The following is a 22,869-nucleotide window of genomic DNA, read 5'->3' on the forward strand; positions in this document are numbered from 1 at the left end:
GGAAAGCAGGGTGGAGGGAGCCTCTAACCAGCAGAGTTGGGGGAAATCAGGGTGGAGGGAGCCTCTAACCAGCTGAGTTGGTGGAAATCAGGGTGGAGGGAGCCTCTAACCAGCAGAGTTGTGGGAAAGCAGGGTGGAGGGAGCCTCTAACCAGCAGAGTTGTGGGAAAGCAGGGTGGAGGGAGCCTCTAACCAGCAGAGTTGTGGGAAAGCAGGGTGGAGGGAGCCTCTAACCAGCAGAGTTGTGGGAAAGCAGGGTGGAGGGAGCCTCTAACCAGCAGAGTTGGGGGAAATCAGGGTGGAGGGAGCCTAGTATTAGCAGAATTGTGCAACGCTTATGGTGGATGAGTATGAGGATGCGGAGGAATTGGAGAGGTTGAGTACAGACATGGAGTTTCATGTTGGGGTGCTTTACACAGGTGGGCACAAAAATGAAGGCTCTATCCAGTGGTGGTTCATTTTTATCAAAGTGAGCCGGTCGGCACTCTCAGCTGAAAGACGGGTGCCCTTGTCAGTGATGATGCCACCGGCTGCACTGAACACCCTCTCAGATAGGACGCTGGCGGCAGGACAGGACAGCACCTCCAAGGCATATAGGGCAAGTTCAAGCCACAGGTCCAACTTCGACACCCAATACGTGTAGGGCACAGAGGGGTCGGAGAGGACAGGGCTGTGGTCGGAAAGGTATTCCCGCAACATGCGCCTATACTTCTCACGCCTGGTGACACTAGGACCCTCCGTGGCGGCACTTTGGCGAGGGGGTGCCATCAAGGTGTCCCAGACCTTAGACAGTGTGCCCCTCGTTTGTGTGGACCGGTGAGAACTTGGTCGCCTACTGGAGGAACTGCCCTCCCTGCCGCCAACGTCACATGCTGGAAACATCTCCATCATATTCTGCACCAATTGCCTGTGGCAAGCATTGATGCGATTGGCCCTCCCCTCTACCGGAATAAAAGACGAGATGTTGTTTTTATACCGGGGGTCAAGGATAGCAAAGATCCAGTACTGGTTGTCCTCCATGATTTTGACAATACGCTTGTCGGTTGTAAAGCACCCCAACATGAACTCAGCCATGTCTGCCACAGTGTTAGTTGACATGACTCCTCTGGCCCCACCGGAAAGTTCAATCTCCATTTCCTCCTCATCCTCCATGTCTACCCATCCGCGCTGCAACAATGGGACGATTCGAAGTTGCCCGGAAGCCTCCTGTATCACCATCACATCATCGGACAACTCTTCTTCCTCCTCCTCCTCCTCCTCCATTAAACGCGATGAAGCGGACAGATGTGTGGACCTACTCTCCAGCTGTGACGGATCGGATGCTATCCCTAACTCCTCTGTGTGATCTGAGTTATCCCTGATGTCAATCAGGGATTCTCTCAGAACACACAAGAGCGGGATTGTAAGGCTCACCATCGCATCCTCAGAGCTCACCCTCCTTGTGGACTCCTCAAACACCCGTAGGATGTCACAAAGGTCTCTCATCCATGGCCACTCATGGATGAGAAACTGAGGCAGCTGACTTTGTGGCACCCTAGGGTTTTGTAGCTGGTATTCCACCAAAGGTCTCTGCTGCTCCACCACTCTATTCAACATCTGAAACGTTGAGTTCCAGCGTGTGGGAACGTCACACAAAAGCCGGTGTTGTGGCACATGCAGGCGTTGCTGGAGAGATTTTAAGCTAGCAGCGGCTACTGTCGACTTGCGAAAGTGGGCGCACATGCGCCGCACTTTCACCAGTAGCTCTGGAACATTGGGGTAGCTCTTTAGCAAACGTTGCACCACTAGGTTGAAGACGTGGGCCAGGCATGGAACATGTTGGAGCCCGGCAAGCTCCAGAGCTGCTACCAGGTTCCGGCCGTTATCACAAACGACCATGCCTGGGCCCAGGTGCAGCGGCTCAAACCATATTGCCGTCTCATCTAGGAGGGCATCCCTCACCTCGGAGGCAGTGTGCTGTCTGTCCCCCAAGCTGATCAGCTTCAGCACAGCCTGCTGACGTCTACCAACGCCAGTGCTGAAACATTTCCAACTCGTAGCTGGGGTCAATCTAACAGCGGAGGAGGAGGCGGTGGAGGAGGAGGAGGAGGGGGGTGTTCTTCTCGTGTCCCTGCCAGGAATGTTAGGCGGGGAGACGAGGTACACCGGGCCAGTTTGGGGAGCAGTCCCAGCCTCAACTACATTCACCCAGTGTGCCGTCAGTGAAATGTAGCGTCCCTGTCCGCATGCACTTGTCCACGCGTCGGTGGTCAAGTGGACCTTTGTGCAAAGCGCGGAACTAAGGGCCCGCCTGATGTTGAGTGACACGTGCTGGTGCAAGGCGGGGACGGCACACCGGGAGAAGTAGTGACGGCTAGGGACGGCATAGCGAGGTGCCGCAGTTGCCATCAGGTCCAGGAAGGCGGGAGTTTCAACAAGCCGGAACGCCAACATCTCCTGGGCCAGCAGTTTAGCGATGTTGGCGTTCAAGGCTTGCGCGTGTGGGTGGTTAGCAGTGTATTTCTGCCGCCGCTCCAATGTCTGAGAGATGGTGGGTTGTTGTAAAGAAGCGCCTGATGGTGCCTTTGATGGTGCAGGAGAAGGAGATAAGACAGGAACAGGGGAGGATGAGGGAGAAGTCAACAAAGTGGCGGAGGCAGATGAAGTGGTGTCCTGGCTCGTCCTCTGGAGTGCATCGCCAGCACAGTCAGCAGTGGCAGTGGCAGAGGCAGAGGCAGTGGCAGTGGCGTGAACGGCAGGCGGCCTTTGTCCTGCCGTTGCTGCCTGCCACTGATTCCAGTGCTTGGATTCCAAATGACGGCGCATTGAAATGGTGGACAGGTTGCTCTTCTCAGAGCCCCTAATCAATTTCGAGAGGCAAATTGTGCAGACAACACTATATCTGTCCTCGGCGCATTCCTTGAAAAAACTCCACACCTTCGAGAAACGTGCCCTCGAGGTGGGAGTTTTTCGGGTCTGGGTACGAACTGGAACATCTTGGGAGATTCCGGGTGTGGCCTGGCTTCGCCTAAGCTGCTGACCTCTGCCTCTGCCTCTAGCTACCCTTTTTGGTGCTGCACCTGCCTCAACATCCACACTACTTTCCCCGCTTGACATCCCCCCTGTCCAGGTCGGGTCAGTGTCCTCATCATCCACCACTTCCTCTTCCAACTCCTGTCTCATCTCCTCCTCCCGCACAATGCGCCGGTCAACTGGATGCCCTGACGGCAACTGCGTCACATCATCGTCGATGAGGGTGGGTTGCTGGTCATCCACCACCAAATCGAACGGAGATGGAGGAGACTCTAGTGTTTGAGCATCTGGACACAGATGCTCCTCTGTTAGGTTCGTGGAATCGTGACGTGGAGGGGCAGGTTGAGGGACAATGAAAGGAGTGGAGAACAGCTCTGGGGAGCAGGGACAGTTGGGGTTATTTTCTGTGAAGCTTGGTAATTTTGGGAGGAAGGAGGACAAGACTGTTGGGTAATAGGAGGAGAGGAGGCAGAGTCTGACTGGCTGCTGGACAATGTGCTGTAAGCGTTATCCGACAGCCATTGCAAGACCTGTTCCTGGTTCTCGGGCCTACTAAGGTTTGTACCCTGCAGTTTAGTTAATGTGGCAAGCAACCCTGGCACTGTGGAGTGGCGCAATGCTTGATGCCCCACAGGAGTAGGCACGGGACGCCCTGCGGCTTCACTGCTACCTTGCTCCCCAGAACCATTCCCCCGACCTCGCCCACGGCCTCATCCACGTCCCTTTCCGGGAGCCTTGCGCATTTTGAATTCCCAGTTAGAAACTGGCACTATATACCAGTAGCAAAAATTGTGGGTGCACGTAACCCCAATATATTCTTTGAATTACCAGTCAGAAACTGGCACTATATGGCAGTAGCAAGAAATGAGGGTATTTATAACCCCAATATATTCTTTGAATTCCCAGTCAGACAATGGCACTATATACCAGTAGCAAAAATTGTGGGTGCACGTAACCCCAATATATTCTTTGAATTCCCAGTCAGACAATGGCACTATATGGCAGTAGCAAAAATAGTGGGTGCACGTAACCCCAATTCTATTGCTAGGGGACTTGCAGTGTATTTCTGGGGTGAAGGTGGGGGGGCACACCGTTGGAACGGGTATCGGGGGTATATATCGGGTATACAGGAATACACTGACAGTGTATTCCATTCAGGATCCTGGGAAAGCTGGGTTGCGGCGATTGAGCCTGTCAGTGCCACGTTACACTGACAAGCTTCTCCCTGGAATTTAGCTCTTACAAGAGCTGTTGGTTGTCTTCTCCTTCCTATCCTAGCCTGTCCCTGCCTACCCAGAATCTAAGCCCTAGCTAACTGGACGGAAACCTCCGTCCCCGGTGAATTGCAAGCTCAGAATGACGCGAAGCTGGGCGGCGCTGTTCTTTTAAATCAGAGGTCACATGTTTTCGGCAGCCAATGGGTTTTGCCTACTTTTTTCAACGTCACCGGTGTCGTAGTTCCTGTCCTGTTCCTGTTATTGGAGCAAAAAAGGCGCCAGGGAAGGTGGGAGGGGAATCGAGTATTGGCGCACTTTACCACGCGGTGTTCGATTCGATTCGAACATACCGAACAGCCTAATATCCGATCGAACATGAGTTCGATAGAACACTGTTCGCTCATCTCTAGTCAGGACACCTCCGGCCAAGATCAGCATGGTAGCATGGATTCCTCACAAGAATTAATGGGGCCCTCCTCTTCCTGGCTTCCATAAACAAGAGCCTTAATGATCACTTCTCAAAAATGAAGGAATGTTCTTGTCTGGCCGTCACATCAGAATAGCACAAAAGAGTTTTACAGGGATACTTGTACAAAGTGCATGGCCAGACATTTGTAAAACACCTTTGTTTTCCACATGGCATTGCATTTTATTTGAAATATCAACCCCACCCATGTATATATTACCATCCAGGACGCAGTCTGGAGTGGGGGTGGGGTATTGATGCTAGCACCAAGAGCATTACAACAAATACCTACATTATATAAGGAAGCATGACAATGAGGTTCTTAGGACTTTTTACATTTTGATCAGACTGTAATTGTAAGTCCATCTTCCATATCGGGACATTGCTGCTGCTGTTAGTAAGTAAAGTGGTCAGTACAAGGAAAGTCCTCTGGTCATAATAAAACCCTGTTGCTTTTAGAGTAGGATGCTGGTATAGAAGATATCCAACTGTACAGCAACAGTAACTGGAATAAGGAAGTACAGGGTGGGTTCCAATACTTTAAACCTCCCATCTGTGCTGTGATTGGTTGGACCACGGGACCACAGATTTAAGTCACAGATATCAGAGGGTGGCGCTACTATATACCCCATTGTAAACATAGGAAGTGATTGGATGCTGTGCCACCAGCAGCCATCTTTACTGGACCACCATGTCAATAAACACAGTGATCATTACCCGTGGAGGTTATTGGATGACAAGAACCAGAGAAGATGGAGGTGGGGAAAAGTCCTCTATAATTATTGGTAATAAAGATTTGTATTGTGGAGTATTTGGACTACCTGTGAATCCTGAAGGTGGTGTAGATACCTCCTCAAGCTACATGAAGTGAAAAGGACATTAAAAACATGCAAATACTTGAAAAGGGACAAATGGAACGGATGCAAAAGGGCCATTTTAATGGATGTTAGAGTTGTCAAAAACATCAGTGTTGTGTTCCCTTCAGTATAGTTTTTGTATCACATAGTCTGATGCCCATAACTTATTATTTCCACCTACATAGTTGGGTGAGGTCTTTTGTCTTTGGCGGCACTAACTATTTTTTTTCATTGATACCAGTTGCGGGTACGTATGAATTATTGATCACTTATTATTCCATAGTCTTAGTTAACCACTTCCAACAACCAGCATAATGTCAGGACTTTACAGATGGCACCTGAGGTCAATGCATCCACTCTGATTAACCATTCAGATGACTTGATCAAATAAGACCGAGGCATCTGCTCACCTACAGTGTGGGCACGGCCATGTTCTTCTGGATTACCTTCTCATGGAGCCAATTGTAGACCCCAGGTCAGTCTTTACAAGGTTTCTATTACAGGCTGCCACAGGTCGTAGGTAGCCTGTAATAGAAATGAACAAATTTCTCAATTTAAGTTCCATCAGTAAATTTGAAACTAGCTGTGTCAAGAACGTTAAGAGGCGCTGTTCCATTTATTCTGGCACTACTGCAATTTATTTCTCTAGCCCCACCATTCCCGAGTAACATGAGCAGATATGGATGGTGCAAATAGACTCTAAGGGTGCATGCACACTACGTAACGCCGGGCGTGTATGAGAGCCGTACACGCCGGCGTTACAGCAGGGCTGCCGAACACTTCCCATTCACTTCAATGGGAGCGCTCGTAAACGACGCTGTTACGAGCGCTCCCATTGAAGTGAATGGGAAGTGTTCGGCAGTCTGCTGTAATGCCGGCGTGTACGGCTCTCATACACGCCCGGCGTTACGTAGTGTGCATGCACCCTAATGTTAAGTGGGTGGTGTCATACAAGGAAAGGCAAGGGGTGAGGTGGATGATGTCAGATTTATGCTTTCCTACTCCTTCCTGACATCACCCACTTGACATTAGGGAGTCTAGTTAGCATACCAGGAAATGGCAGTAATTTCCCGTGAGCTCTGCTGCCACCATCACCTTGATACACTTGTTTGGTGTTGGGACCAACTGGTCAATCAATTCCACTTCCATTTGTGTTATTTCATTATGTCAACAGATCTACACTATAGTACGCTCGGTGTTCTCTCCATAGTTAGCATATCAGTCACCAATAATAAAAGTATTTATTGCTCAGGAATGGTGGGGACTAGAGAAAAAAAAAATCCAACTGCACTGGAATCAATAGAGTGGTACATATTACAGGATGTTAAGACTTGGAGTTAGTGGAGGTGGTGAAAGGTCTTCTTAAAGTGTTATATTTGCTGCAAAACTACAGATACATAAACCTTGTAGATTTATTATCTGATTTATTATTATGTTCAATGTTTAATAATTCCAGACATCACCGGAGACTTTTTATTATTTTCATCTCCTTAATTTCCAACGTCTTCAGTGCCAATGTTTCCCCAATCTCATAGACTATTACCTCTAATTGTCCCCCCTGCAGGGAGTTCAGGCTTACATATATACAGGGCAGAATAGTCTAAGTCATTTTTATTTTCAAGGGAAATCAGTTCACGTCTTTATGCAGAAAATATTCTCAGAAGCATTAACCCTCGATGCAAGTCTGTCTCTGAAGTGCTCTGACATTAGAAGTAAGACTGACATTATCTGGAGACAAATGCAATAAATCTTTAAAAAAACAAAAACATTCTTGATCCATCTAACACTAATTTATCATGAGTCAAGTTCATCAATGTCTCTTCTTGGTAACGTTTTACAAGACTCCTTCCTATAACGTCTAGAGATGAAGGTGCATGATGAAAATTCTACGACCGTCACTGAGTTCCTTATATTGGGATTCTCCAGTTGGAATGGTTACAAGTTGCCTTTCTTCTCTGTTATTCTCATGATGTATTCCATGACTATATGTGAGAACTTCTTGATCATTTCACTGGTGTCCACAAGTCCACGTCTCCAGTCTCCAATGTATTTCTTCCTTGGACATTTGGCATTTGCAGACATAGTCCTTGTAACAAGTATTGTTCCCAAGTTCTTGGAGGTTATCATAAGGGAAGGGAGCACTATACCTTATGTTGGGTGTTTAGCTCAGTTTCACCTGTATGGGGGAGTCGTCTGCACAGAATGTTATCTGCTCTCAGCCATGTCCTATGACCGGTACTTGGCCATCTGTAAACCTCTCCATTATATCTCAATGATGAATGCCAAGCTTAGATACAGCCTGATCTTCTCGTCCTGGGTCCTCAGCTTTACATTTGTATCCATAACAATCTCACTCCTATCTGAATTAGATTTCTGTGGCTCAAATGTTATTAACCATTTCTTTTGTGACTTTGCCCCTTTGTTAGAACTGTCTTGTTCGGACACAACCGGTGTGAATATAAACATGACTGTCCTCTCGGTTCCAGTGATTCTTATAAATTTTGTATGTATAATCGTATCCTATGTTTATATTTTCATCACCATTTTTGGAATTTCCTCCACATCAGGCCGACAAAAAACTTTCTCCACCTGTAGCTCTCACTTTGTGGTTGTGGCCATCTATTACGGCTCCACCTTTATGATCTACACGGTTCCTTTCAGGGGATATTTATTGACTGTTAATAAGTTTATTTCCCTTGTATTTATTGTACTGACCCCCCTCCTAAACCCCATTATATACAGTCTAAGGAACAAGGAGATCCAGTCGTCTATAATGAAATCTTTGAGGGCCTCTGTTTAGAAAATATTTTAAATTTATCAATATGTTTCATTTAACCCCAATATAATTAGAATTCAATATCAATATAAAACTAAAGGGAAAGAGATACAGATTAGACATTAGGAAAAACTTTCTGACAGTGAGGGGAGTGAGAGAGTGGAATAGGCTGCCACGGGAGGTGGTGGGCGCTCCATCAATGGAAATCTTCAAGCGGAATCTGGATAAACATATAGCTGGGATGATTTAGGAAAACCTGCACTCGCAGGGGGTTGGACCCGATGGCCCTTGAGGTCCCTTCCAACTCTACCATAAAAATAAAATAAAAAAATAAAAATAAAAAATAAAATAAAAAAAAATAAATATTTGATGTGACCTTTGCTCTTTGCCTTCCATCAAATCTTCTCGTTACTTGCAGACAGTTTTTGAAGGAACTTGGCTGTGAAACTGTCTCAAAGATTTTGGAGAACTAAGCCCAGATGTTCTGTAGATGTAGGCTTGCTCCAATCCTCCTGTTCTTTTATGTCTTCACCAGACAGACTGGATGATGTTTAGATAAGCAGGGGCCACATCTGCTGTAGAATAAATTTGGAGCCAACCCATTATAACTTTTTTTTATTACCCTAGATAGTTATGAATATGAGGTTTCTAGTATACACTTTGTTAAAAAATTGTGTAAGCCCATCTGTCTTCAACCTCTTTAGATGGGACCCTACAGTGACTACATGGGACCTCTCTCTGGTCGTGAGCAATTTCCAATCTATTGTGTGTGCTAAGTTTCATCAACTATGTATAGTGTATAGAGATGAGCGAACACTAAAATGTTCGAGGCTCAAAATTCGATTCGAACAGCCGCTCAATGTTCGTGTGTTCAAACGGGTTTCGAACCCCATTATAGTCTATGGGGAACAGATACTCGTTAAGGGGGAAACCCAAATCCGTGTCTGGAGGGTCACCAAGTCCACTATGACACCCCAGGAAATGATGCCAACACCTCTGGAATGACACTGGGACAGCAGGGGAAGCATGTCTGGTGGCATCTAACACACCAAAGACCCTCTATTACCCCAACATCACTGCCTAACAACTACACACTTTCCACATTCAAAAAAACCTCTATCAAAGTGGGAAAATACCTGGAAACCTTCTTTACTCCCCAATGGACACAAACCCCAATTTAAGCTCAACAAACAGTAACAACCACCCGTTTAAATCACGTTCCCCATGACAACCACAAATGGAATAGGCAATGGGAATTCCAAAAGCCCTCACCCTTAACTGTCATTTTGAGTGTGTGTGTGTGTGTGTGTGTGTGATGTGGTAAGACCTTCCAAAATTCACTTTTCTAGCCCTTAACATGAGCCCTTCCAAACAAAGTTACAGGACCTTAAGCTGAGCTACCAGCAGAGATTGAGGCCCTTGGCATGAGTAGAGCCTTGCACCAGCAGTGTTTTTGGCACTTAGGGTGAGTTGAGCCTTGTACCAGCGTGTGTCCCTTAACATCAGGCGGACCCTAAGTTCTGCGCTTTGCACAAAAGTTCCACATTAACTAGGCTGAATGGTACAAACCTTAGTAGGCCCGAGAACCAGGAACAGGTCTTGCAATGGCTGTCGGATAACGCTTAAAGCACATTGTCCACCAGCCAGTCAGCCTCTACCTCCTCTTACCCAACAGACTTGTCCTCCTTCCACCCAAAATTCCCAATCTTCCCAGAACAATAACCCCAACTGTCCCTGCTCCCCAGAGCTGTTCTCCCTTCCTTTGACTGTACCGCAACCTGCCCCTCCATTTCGCGATTCCACGGACCTAACAGACGAGTATCTGTGTCCAGATGCTCAAACACTAGAGTCTCCTCCATCTCCGGTCGATTTGGTGGCGGATGACCAGCAACCCACCCTCATTGACGACGATGAGATGCAGTTGCTGTCAGGGCAGCCAGTTGACATGCGCATTGTGCAGGAGGAGGAGGCAAGACAGGAGTTGGGAGAGGAGGTGGTGGACGACGAGGACACCGACCCCACCAGGACAAGGCGGATGTCAAGCTGGGAAAGTAGTGTGGATGTTGAGGCACGTGCAGCACCAAAAAGGGTAGCTAGAGGCAGAGACATGTCCAGAGGCAGAGGTCAGCTGCTTTGCCGAAGCCAGGCCAGACCCGGAATGTCCAAAGATGTTCCCTTTTGTACCCAGCCCAGAAAAACTCCCCCATCGAGGGCACGTTTCTTGAAGGTGTAGAGTTTTTTCAAGGAATGCGCCGAGGACAGATATAGTGTCGTCTACACAATTTGCCTCTCGAAATCGAGTAGGGGCCCTGAGAAGAGCAACCTGTCCACCACTTCAATGCACCGTCATTTGGAATCCAAGCAATGGAATCAGTGGCAGGCAGCAACGGCAGGACAAACGTCGCCCGCCGTTCATGCCACTGCCTCTGCTCACAGTGCTGGCAATGCACTCCAGAGGATGAGCCAGGACATCACTTCATCTGCCTCCGCCACTTTGTTGACTTCTCCCTCATCCTCCCCTGTTTCTGTCTTATCTCCTTCTCCTGCACCATCAAAGGCACCATCAGGCGCTTCTTTACAACAACCCACCATCTCTCAGACATTGGAGCGCCGGCAGAAATACACCGCTAACCACCCACCCACGCAAGCCTAGAACGCCAACATCGCTAAACTGCTGGCCCAGGAGAGGTTGGCGTTCCGGCTTGTTGAAACTCCCGCCTTCCCGGACCTGATGGCAACTGTGGCACCTCACTATGCCGTCCCTAGCCGTCTCAACTTCTCCCGGTGTGGCGTCCCCGCCTTGCACCAGCACGTGTCACTCAACATCAGGTGGGCCCTTAGTTCCGCGCTTTGCTGCAAGGTCCACTTGACCACCAACACTTGGACAAGCGCCTGTGGTCAGGGATGCTGCTTATCTTTAAGGACAGGCAGGGTGAATGTGGTGGAGTCTGGTCCCGGGGTGCAAACTGAGGTACCCTATCTCCTCTCCCAGGCCAAAATTCATGGCAGGAGTAGACTGAAACCCTACGACGCTGCAACCTCCACCACAGCTACTAGCGGCAAACGCTAAAACACTGGTGTGGGGAGACGTCAGCAGGCGGTGCTGATGCTCATCAGCTGGAGGGACAGACAGCACAGTTTCTCCGAGGTCAGGGATGCCATCCTGGCTGAGATGGCATTTTTTTTTCCCTGCTACACCTGGGGCCTGGCATTTTTACGCCTGTGATAATGGCTGGAACCTTGTAGCGGCTCTGGAGCTTGCCAGCCTCCAACACGTTCCATGTTTGGCCCACGTCTAACCTAGTGGTGCAAAGTTTTTTGAAAACATACCCAAATGTACCGAAGCTACTGTTGAAAATGCGGCGCTTGTGCGCCCACTTTTGCAAGTGCACAAGAGTCGCTGCTAGCCTAAAAACACTCTAGCAAGGCCTACATCTGTCCAAACACAGGCTGTTGTCCGTCATTCACACACGCTGAAACCCTACAATACCATATCTTGAGCAGGGTGTGTGAGCTGCACAGACCTTTGATGGAGTTCCATCTACAAAACCCAAGGGTTCCTCAAAGTCAGCTCCCAAAGTTTCTGCACCATGAGTTTCCAGGGGTGGCAGAGTTATGGCTAGGGGCAGAGGCATGGATAGGGATGATGTCTAGGGGCAAAAGCAGTGTGGATGTGGAGGCAAGCAAAGCAGGGAAAATGGTCGCTAGAGGCAAAGGGATGTCCATAGGCAGCAAGGGCAAAGATGCAAAACTCTCCCCTGTTTCAAGAATTTTCCTGACTTGTCTCCCCACAAAACATTCCTGGGAGGAGGGCTGAAACACCACCCTCCTCCTCCTCCGCTGTTAGATTGACCCCAGCTACGAGCTGAAAACGCTGCAACACTGGTGTGGGGAGACGGACAGCACACTGCCTCTGAGGTCAGGGATGCCATCCTGGATGAGATGGCAATTTGTTTATCCCCGCTGCCCCTGGTGCCAGTCTTTTTTGTCTTGTTGGAGGGCTCTGGAGCTTGCCAGCCTCCAACACGTTCCATGCCTGGCCCACGTGTTCAATGTAGTGGTGCAATGATTTTTAAAAACATACCCCAAATTAGCTGAGCTAAGGGTGAAAGTGCGGCACTTGGACACCCACTTTCCCAAGTCTACAGTACCTGGAGCTAGCCGCAATACACTCCAGCAAGGCCTACATCTGCCTGAAGCACCTACTGTTGTGCGAGGTCACCACACGCTCTAACCCTAGATACCGTATGTTCAGCAGGGTGTGTGAGCAGCAGAGACCTTTGATGGAGTACCAGCTACAAAACCCAAGGGTTCCTCAGAGTCAGCTCCCTCACTTTCTGCACCATGAGTTTCCATGGGTGGCAGACTTATGGCTAGAGGCACAGGCATGGATAGGGGTGATGTGTAGGGGCAAAAGCAGTGTGGATGTGGAGGCAAGCTAAACAGGAAAAACTGGGGGTACAAGCAGCCGGTGGCATCATCACTGACAAGCACAGCTGTCTGTCAGCTGACAGGCTGACTTTCACCAAAATGAACAGACAATGGATAGACTCATCATATACATGTCAGTTACATGACAAATTTAGTGCAATTTGCAAGTCCAAGATGGGTTAGAGATCTGCGGAGAGGAATCTCACCACCTCTTGCGGGTGCCATCATTTGGAAGGCAAGCCCTGGGCTCAGTGGGTGAGAGCAAGCGCAGGATAATCGTCGTTTGGCCTGGCGGCCACTGCCTCTCCCACTGTTGACAGGGCTGGCGCTGCAGTCCAGACCAGCAGCCAGGACACCTCCACATCTGCCTCTGACACTTTGGGGAGTTCACCCTTATCCTCACCTTTTCCTGCCATTTCTCCTTTTGCCCGCGCCATCATGCGCCTCTTCCCAGCAACTCCCCATCTCCCAAGCCTTTCATTTCATGCTAAAGTATAGCGCAACCCACCCACATGCCCAAGGCTTCAATGGCCTCATCTCAAGAAATCTGGCCCAGGAGATGTTGGAATCCCGGCTGGGGGACACTCTGCCCTTTTTGGGCAGAGTGTCTACTGCGCCACCGCACTGTGCCGTCCACACCAGCACTTTCCCCCAAACATGAGGCGGTCCCTAAATTCAGCGCTTAGCCCTAAAGTTCCATGTGACCAGTTACGAATGGACAAGTGCATGCGGACAGGGACGCTACCTTTCAATTTGGGCACAGTGGTTGAATGTAGTTGAGGCATGGACCGGGTCGCAAAATGTGGTGGCCTGACTTGTCTCCCCACACAACATTCCTGGAAGGAGGGCTGAAACACCACCCTCCTCCGCTGTTAAATTGACCCCAGCTACGAGCTGGAAACGCTGCAACACTGGTGTGGGGAGACGTCAGCAGGCGGTGCTGAAACTGATCAGCTTGGGGGACAGACAGCACAGTGCCTCCGAGGTCAGGGATGCCATCCTGGCTGAGATGGCATTTTTTTTTCCCTGCTACACCTGGGGCCTGGCATTTTTGCGCCTGTGATAATGGCTGGAACCTGGTAGCAGATCTAGAGCTTGCCAGACTCAAACACGGTCCACGCATGGCCCACGTTTTCCAACTTGTTGGTGCCATGTTTCTTTGAAACCTACACCATTGTGCCTGATATACAGGTCAAAGTGGGGCCATTTTCGTAAGTGAGAACTAGCCTCTGCTAGGCAGAAAACATTCAGAGCACACGCCTCTCATCTTCGCACCGTTGGCTGGCGGAGGAAGACGAGGGGGTTGGAGTGGCATCTGATGTCCCTGTCCCACACGAGGCTAGAGGGTGCACTTCAGTGCATCCCATTGCTTCACCACAAATGGTGTGAAGGGGAGTGGAAAATGGAGGAAATGGAGAGTGACCCTTACAGTTGGGGCCAGCAAAGGCATGCCAAGTAACACACTGGCACACATGGCTGACTTCATCTTGGGTTGCTTTTCAACACATATTTCACATCATGAAGAACAAATAATACTGGATTTTTACAAGCCTCGAACCCCGGCCTAGGTCTAGTGTCTGTTCCTTTCTTATATTAGGGGAGAGGGAAAAAAAATTACTTCAGTGATACGTTTAGCGTACATAGACTGACTATTAATGTGTATCCCACTTAGTGTTGTTAGGGTTACACACCGTCACAACCTGGCTAAAGCTTCTATAGCTGTTAATAAAGTCAACATAACTTTACGGTATCCAAAAAGACAGCTGGTACCGACAGAGAGCAAGACAAATGTCAACCAAAGCTGTGAGCTCTGAACACCCACAGTGACTTTGGCGTCATCATCATTATAAGGGAGCGGGTGGTAATAAATAACTTGGCAGTGCCTAAAACCCAAAAAGCTTATACAACTATATTTACATTAAGATACACAAATGACACTTTTCAGTAGCATGTCATGAGACAAGCTGATAAGCTCTTCCTTTGTGCAGTGCTATTTGAAAGTTAAACGCTGCCTTTATTTTAATTCTGGAGAAGGTGCAGACATTAGATTTAGAACATGTTGTCTTCATTGTCCAAATCCTCTATATAGGTAACGTGTTTTTCGGGCCGAGCTGTCTGGGAACGAGCTGGTGCAGCACTGACAACCTGGGTGAATATGGCAAGAGCCTGAGATGTAGGGTGAATGAATCTCCAAATTATTTGTGGAATTCCCAGTGAGACAATGGCACTATATACCAGTAGCAAAAATTGTGGGTGCACGTAACCCCCATATATTCTTTGAATTCCCAGTCAGACAATGGCACTATATACCAGTAGCAAAAATTGTGAGTGCACATAACCCCAATATATTCTTTGAATTCCCAGTGAGACAATGGCACTGTATAGCAGTAGCAAAAATTGTGAGTGCACATAACCCCAATATATTCTTTGAATTACCAGTCAGAAACTGGCACTATATAGCAGTAGCAAAAATTGTGGGTGCACATAACCCCAATATATTCTTTGAATTCCCAGTGAGACAATGGCACTATATACCAGTAGCAAAAATTGTGGGTGTATATAGCCCCAATTCTATTGCTAGGGGACTTGCAGGGTATTTCTGGGGTGAAGGTGGGGGGGCACACCGTTGGAACGGGTATCGGGGGTATATATGGGGTATACGGGAATACACTGACAGTGTATTCCATTCAGGATCCTGGGAAAGCTGGGTTGCGGCGATTGAGCCCGTCAGTGCCACGTTACACTGACAAGCTTCTCCCTGGAATTTAGCTCTTATAAGAGCTGTTGTGGTTGTCTTCTCCTTCCTATCCTAGCCTGTCCCTGCCTACCCAGAATCTAAGCCCTAGCTAACTGGACGGAAACCTCCGTCCTCGGTGAATTGCAAGCTCAGAATGACGCGAAGCTGGGCGTCGCTGTTCTTTTAAATTAGAGGTCACATGTTTTCGGCAGCCAATGGGTTTTGCCTACTTTTTTCAACGTCACCGGTGTCGTAGTTCCTGTCCCACCTCCCCTGCGCTGTTATTGGAGCAAAAAAGGCGCCAGGGAAGGTGGGAGGGGAATCGAGTAATGGCGCACTTTACCACGCGGTGTTCGATTCGATTCGAACATGCCGAACAGCCTAATATCCGATCGAACATGAGTTCGATAGAACACTGTTCGCTCATCTCTAATAGTGTATAGAAGAAAGTTCTAAGCACTTTAATACTGCTGCCATTTTTTGTTTGCGTGTGTATTGGAGCCATGTACAACTTGTACTTGCACAGATATGTCATTGACCAAGTCTGTCTGTTTTTGCATTGTGCATTTTGTCCATGAAGGTCACTCAGCTATTGAGGGCTGTTATAAATTAGATCTGGATGTATCTAAACTGCACTACACCCTAAATGTATCTGGAGATCTTGGTCCAGATCCTAAGAGAGATGGGATTTTCAGTGTAGGGCCCCATCTTATGAGGTTGTCTTGTCTGTGGTAGATGGGCTGTCACAAATTCTAGCTGATCAAACCCGGCTCCAGCTGAAACAGTTAGGATTGGAGTTACGTGAAATTCCATCCATGTGTCTTTTAGATGCCCTACACGATGTTGCCCACGTCTTCTAGGTGTCTAGACAGAGGGAGGCTTTCTCTGACACCTCATTGGTATTCCTACAAAAAAAAAAATATATATATATATATATATATGTGGCCGGTGAGTGTATATATATATATATATATATATATATATATATATATATATATATATATATATATATATATATATACACTCACCGGCCACTTTATTAGGTACACCATGCTAGTAACGGGTTGGACCCCCTTTTGCCTTCAGAACTGCCTCAATTCTTCGTGGCATAGATACAACAAGGTGCTGGAAGCATTCCTCAGAGATTTTGCTCCATATTGACATGATGGCATCACACAGTTGCAGTCGCAGATTTGTCGGCTGCACATCCATGATGCGAATCTCCCGTTCCACCACATCCCAAAGATGCTCCTCTATTGGATTGAGATCTGGTGACTGTGGAGGCCATTGGAGTACAGTGAACTCATTGTCATGTTCAAGAAACCAGTCTGAGATGATTCCAGCTTTATGACATGGCATTGCATTATCCTGCTGAAAGTAGCCATCAGATGTTGGGTACATTGTGCTCATAAAGGGATGGACATGGTCAGCAACAATACTCAGGTAGGCTTTGGCGTTGCAACGATGCTCAATTGGTACCAAGGGGCCCAAAGAGTGCCAAGAAAATATTCCCCACACCATGACACCACCACCACCAGCCTGAACCGTTACCGATACAAGGCAGGATGGATCCATGCTTTCATGTTGTTGACGCCAAATTCTGACCCTACCATCCGAATGTCGCAGCAGAAATCGAGACTCATCAGACCAGGCAACGTTTTTCCAATCTTCAATTGTCCAATTTCGATGAGCTTGTGCAAATTGTAGCCTCAGTTTCCTGTTCTTAGCTGAAAGGAGTGGCACCCGGTGTGGTCTTCTGCTGCTGTAGCCCATCTGTAGCCTCAAAGTTGGACGTACTGTGCGGCGTTCAGAGATGCTCTTCTGGCTACCTTGGTTGTAACGGGTGGCTATTTGAGTCACTGTTGCCTTTCTATCAGCTGGAACCAGTCTGGCCATTCTCCTCTGACCTCTGGCATCAACAACGCATTTCCGCCCACAGAACTGCCGCTCACTGGATGTTTTTTCTTTTTCGGACCATTCTCTGTAAACCCTAGAGATGGTTGTGCGTGAAAATCCCAGTAGATCAGCAGTTTCTGAAATACTCCGACCAGCCCTTCTGGCACCAACAACCATGCCACGTTCAAAGGCACTCAAATCACCTTTCTTCCCCATACTGATGCTCGGTTTGAACTGCAGGAGATTGTCTTGACCATGTCTACATGCCTAAATGCACTGAGTTGCCGCCATGTGATTGGCTGATTAGAAATTAAGTGTTAACGAGCAGTTGGACAGGTGTACCTAATAAAGTGGCCGGTGAGTGTATATATATATATATATATATATATATATATATATATATATATATATATATAAATACCTGAAAAATAAAAAATTTCTTTCAAAATGTGGTGACCCAAAGTAAGTCCATATAAGTAACTTTCATAAAAGCAATATGATCTGAGGAGCTATCACAAAGTTATATGTTGTCTATCCTATTTGTGTCTTTAGGGTTGAGCAATTGGGATTGCAAAAGTTCGGATCCCAATCGGTGATCGAGCAAATTTCACAATCGGGATCGGCTGGAAAATGATCGGAAATCGGATTTTAAAATCGATCCTGAAATCTCAAGATCGGCTCAACCCTACTGACCATCTATTGGACGAGAAGCAATTGGAGCCTTTCAAGACTTTTGTTATAGTGTCATGATATCGAGTTTAATTGTAAGGGAACCTCGTACGTTTTGTTTTGTGAGTATCTCAGGCAGAATACACCTCAAAATCAGCTCAGGATTCCCCCATGTGAACTTAGCCTAAGAGTCATTACACATTACAATGCCCCCTCAGTGAGCCCAACCTAGTATCAAATTGAGCTGTTTTGGTGCAAATGAAAGATTTCACATTATACTATTGGAGTGATTTGGAATCTCTTGGTAGAATATATCAATTTCTACAAACTCTTCAGACTTCATTTTAGACAAATAACGCAATTCTTATTGTGAAGATGTTCAACTTTAATGTTTTCATCCAGATCCGATATGATTTACGTGTTCCCTTCAGGTTTTGAGCAGTCTATATGAATCTGGCATTGCCATGATGGTACTGACTCACAGAATAAAGATAACATGTCATATTACTGCACACAATGAAAAGTATAGAAACAAAGCCTGTAAGTAACATTATTTCACACCATTAGTAATTTATTAGCTTACAAAGACAATAGGACAAACTCATCAATCCCTTTATGTCATAAAACTGCTGTAAAATTAGCACAAGGCACTTTTCAGCCTCAAGCCCCAAACACAATGAAAGGGTTACCTGTTGTTTGTCTGTCTGTATTTCTTTTGCAGTCACAGATAATCTCTCTCACTCCTATATATGATTTATTTCACAATCTGCCTGTATCTGATTCAATCTGACTAAACTGTGTTCTAATTCTCCTACTCCTGGCTGTGTTAAAAACTTTGTTGCACTCAGTGCTGTGTATCATTATGAACAACACATCCATCTACTTCCACCATCACTGATATGTCTATAAGTACCTGGACTGAGCCGATCACCTGGAGGCGCTGCACAGAAAGGGCCACAGCAGGAGGCTGAGGGCCTTCGGAGTCCAGGGGCCACTTCTTAGGGCCTTCTTCAACTCTGTGGTTGCTTCAGCCATCTTCTTTGGTGTGGCCTGCTGGTGGAGTAACATACCAGTCTGGGAAAGAAATATACTTGACAGGTTGACAGGTTGGTTAGAAGGGCCAGCTCTGTCCTGGGGAGCCCCCTGGACCCAGTACAGGTGATGGGTGACATAAGGACATTGTCCGTGGTGACCTCCATGCTGGATAATAAAGTGAGAGAAGGAGCTATCAGAGGATCTTCCTCACAACCGCGGTCAGGCAGTATAATCTACATCAGGCCAAGCAAAGAACAGTCTGCACAGAGAACTAAATAATCCGGAAGTCTATTTACTTTCTTTAGCTGCTATGATTCCTAGTATTTTTCTCCTATCTGCTATTCTGAGCTTATGTGTCTCCTTCTGTAATACATTCAGTGGCGAAAAGTCACGGGCAGGCATGTCCTAGTGCTGGTTGTGTTGGATATGACGCTCAAATAGTGTAACGCGATGAGGCCTATGACGCTAGTGTCACCAGGATATCTGAGCAGTCTGATGCAGACAGGTGTCTCGTGAAAATGGCAGCACGTTGCGAGTTAAGTGACTTTGAATGTGGGATGATAAACGGGTGCAAGACGCATAGGGCATAGCATTTTGCAGATCACCTGGGAATTTGGGTTTCCGGGGTCAACAGTGTCTCAGGTGGACCTGCAATATCACAGAGATAACGTTGGCAGCCGCATAAACCAGCGCACCAATCGACCACGATGGTTCAATGAACGGACGTCACGTTACCTCCAAAGAGTTGTAAGGGGCTCTTGACTGTCTACTGTGGGTCAGATCACCGCCGATTTGAATGTGGAGCATCAGGATCTCATTTCCACCAGGATTTTACGCCAAAAACTGCACCACATAGGCTTCAATAGTAAACACTCGACTCATGTCCCTTTGCTGACGCCACAACACAGAGCTCTGATTGGCTCCATGTTGCAGCATGGGCCCGCATGGCTGGCCATCATCAATGGACCATGAAACAGTGGCGGCTTGTAGCATGGTCTGATGAATCACGGTTCCAGCTGTACAGAGTCAATGGGCGTGTGAGAGTGTAGCGTAAGCCTCATGAAGCCAGGGATCCTGCATGCCAACAGGGATGTTTCCAGGTGGGAGGTGGCTCCGTCATGGTCTGGGCTCCATTGTCCAGGTGCAGAGATCAATGATTGGTGCTCGATATGTGCAACTTATGGCAGACCATCTGCACCCCTTCCTGGTGTTGGAATTCCCTGATGGGGATGTTGTATACCAACAGGACAATGCAACATGTCATCGCTCATTAGTGGCACGGGAATGGCTTAATGAACACACCAGTGACCTCACGACCCTGAATTGGCTGGCCCGCTCGCCTGACCTCAACCCCATAGAGCATTTAAGGGATGCTGTGGATACCAGTGTCTGCTCCATGGACCCAGCTCCAACTACACAGGATCAATATCCCTCCAGAAGTCTTTCAACACCTTGTGGACCTTGCTTCGTCATCTTGCTACAGTTATCAGGGCTCACAGAGGGGTGATCTGCTATTAACGGTAAATTAACGGCACCTTCCCATGACTTTTGCCCATTGAGAGTATATTACAGTAATTATTCTGTATCCGTATTACTATGCTGCTGTAACACACAGAAATTTTGCCACGGTGGGACTATTAAAGGATTATCTTATTTTATCTTGAAGCCCACACACCCTTCTATACTGTGTGTGACATCAGAACATTAAGGTGTCCACCTACCACCGACCATTATCTGAGAGACTGTCAACCGATGTCAGATGAAACCAGAACATCACAGTGACTCGAGAGACATGCATGTCTTCTGTATTTTTTCTTTACAGTGAAATACATGTGGCGGCGTAAATTTTAGGTTGTCCAAAACTAATTGGCATTTACTCCATTTCGTTAAGAACAGAACAATTTGGAATATTTGGGCTGAACCCAACTCGTGATGAATCCGTTCACCCATCTCTACACACTAACCATTGGAAAGACTTGGAAAAAATAATATTTTCTGTATCTTTTTATTTAATGTATCATGTCCCAGGGCTGAAGGCCCAACCTGGTGTATAAACTATCATAAGACTAACAGGAATGATGACTGGTGAAACTGTAACTATATACAGCCCTATGAATAAATTTGTGCCCCCCTATTAATCTTAATCCTTGTTAGTTGTAAATATTTTGGTGTTTGCCATGTCAGTCTAATCTATCTAATAACTGATGGACACAGTAATATTTCAGGATTGAAATGAGGTTTATTGTACTAACAGAAAATGTGCAATATGTATTACACCAAAATGTGACCGGTGCAAAAGTCTGGGCACCTCCACAGAAAAGTGACTTTAATATTTAGTAGCTCCTCCTTTTGCCTCTAGTCGCTTCCTGTAGCTGTTAATCAGTTCCTGGATCCTGGATGAAGGGATTTTGGACCATTCCTCTTTACAAAACAATTCAACTTCAGTTAAGTTTGATGGTGGCCGAGCATGGACAGCCCGCTTCAAATCATCCCACAGATGTTCAGTGATATTCAGGTTTGGGGACTGGGATGGCCATTCCAGAACATTGTCATTGTTCCTCTGCATGAATGCCTGAGTCGATTTGGAGCTTTGGTGTTTTGGATCATTGTCTTGCTGAAATCTCCATCCCCGGCGTAACTTCAACTTCGTCACTGATTCTTGGACATTATTCTCAAGAGTCTGCTGATACTGAGTGGAATCCATGCGACCCTCAACTTTACCAAGATTCCCGGTGTCGGCATTGGCCACACAGCCCCAAAGCATGATGGAACCTCCACCAAATCTTACAGTGGGTAGCAAGTGTTTTTCTTGGAATGCTGTTTTTTTTTTTTTTTTTTTTAAACGCCATGCATAATGTCTTTTTTGTTTCATCAGTCCATAGGAGCTTCTTCCTAAATGAAGCTGGCTTGTCCCAACGTGCTTTTTCATACCTCAGGCAGTGACTCTGTTTGTGGCGTACGTGCAGAAACGGCTTCTTTCTCATCACTCTCCCATACAGCTTTTCCTGGTGCAAAGTGCGCTGTATTGTTGACCGATGCACAGTGACACCATCTGCAGCAAGATGATGCTGCAGCTCTTTGATGGTGGTCTGTGGATTGTCCTTGACTCTTTTCACCATTCTTCTTCTCTATTGAAACCGAAGAAAATAAAATATCCAGCGCCAGGAATGTAAAATTAAAACTTCACTTTTACTTCATCCAAAAATGAATCTAGTATCGCGAGAGTTACATCGCTAGACGTGCGGCGGGCCTTAGGTGATGTACGCCACATACATGATTTGGGAGACTCCTGTAGCTCCAGTCAGGGTTTGGTGAGTCTGAAATATGTTTTATTGGGATTTGTACCATGTGAATGAGTCAATTGTATCTTTTTGTGCTTTATGATCAGTGTTCTCTGTATTGCATAAACTTTAAATGTTCTTGTATACATAACACATATAGGTTTAAATTAAACCCAAATGTGGGAGGACCTAACCAGCTATATAATGTGGGTTCAGTTGGTAACTAGCAGGCTATGAGTAAGGGGCATACCATGCAGCCCCGAAACGCGTAAGCTACTATTTTGTATTACTGAGTGGATCCATTTTTGTAATTGTTTTATTTTTGGATGAAGTAAAGGTGAAGTTTTAATTTTACATTCCTGGCGCTGGATATTTTATTTTCTTCGGTTTTAATATTGTGCATTGCATCCTCTTCAGTCGGGGATTTACCCGGAGAAGCCTAATCAAGTATGTTTCCATTCCTCTTTACCTAAAGGGGGTTGAGCGGTTTCTT

General features: G+C 46.9%; 1 protein-coding gene across 1 annotated transcript; it reads left to right on the forward strand.

Moving 5' to 3' along the window:
• The first annotated feature begins 7,415 nt into the window (after nt 1-7,415).
• LOC142202254 (olfactory receptor 6F1-like) lies at nt 7,416-8,351 on the forward strand. The gene has a single exon (XM_075272315.1). The coding sequence runs from the start codon at nt 7,416-7,418 to the stop codon at nt 8,349-8,351; it is 936 nt and encodes a 311-aa protein (XP_075128416.1).
• The last annotated feature ends 14,518 nt before the right edge of the window (nt 8,352-22,869 follow it).

This window comes from Leptodactylus fuscus, chromosome 5, assembly GCF_031893055.1.
Source record: "Leptodactylus fuscus isolate aLepFus1 chromosome 5, aLepFus1.hap2, whole genome shotgun sequence".
In the NCBI taxonomy this organism is placed as follows: Eukaryota; Metazoa; Chordata; class Amphibia; order Anura; family Leptodactylidae; genus Leptodactylus; species Leptodactylus fuscus.

Excerpts from the sequence above, each read along its gene's own strand:
- LOC142202254 (XM_075272315.1), top strand. The coding sequence starts at position 7,416 with ATGAAGGTGCATGATGAAAATTCTACGACCGTCACTGAGTTCCTTATA.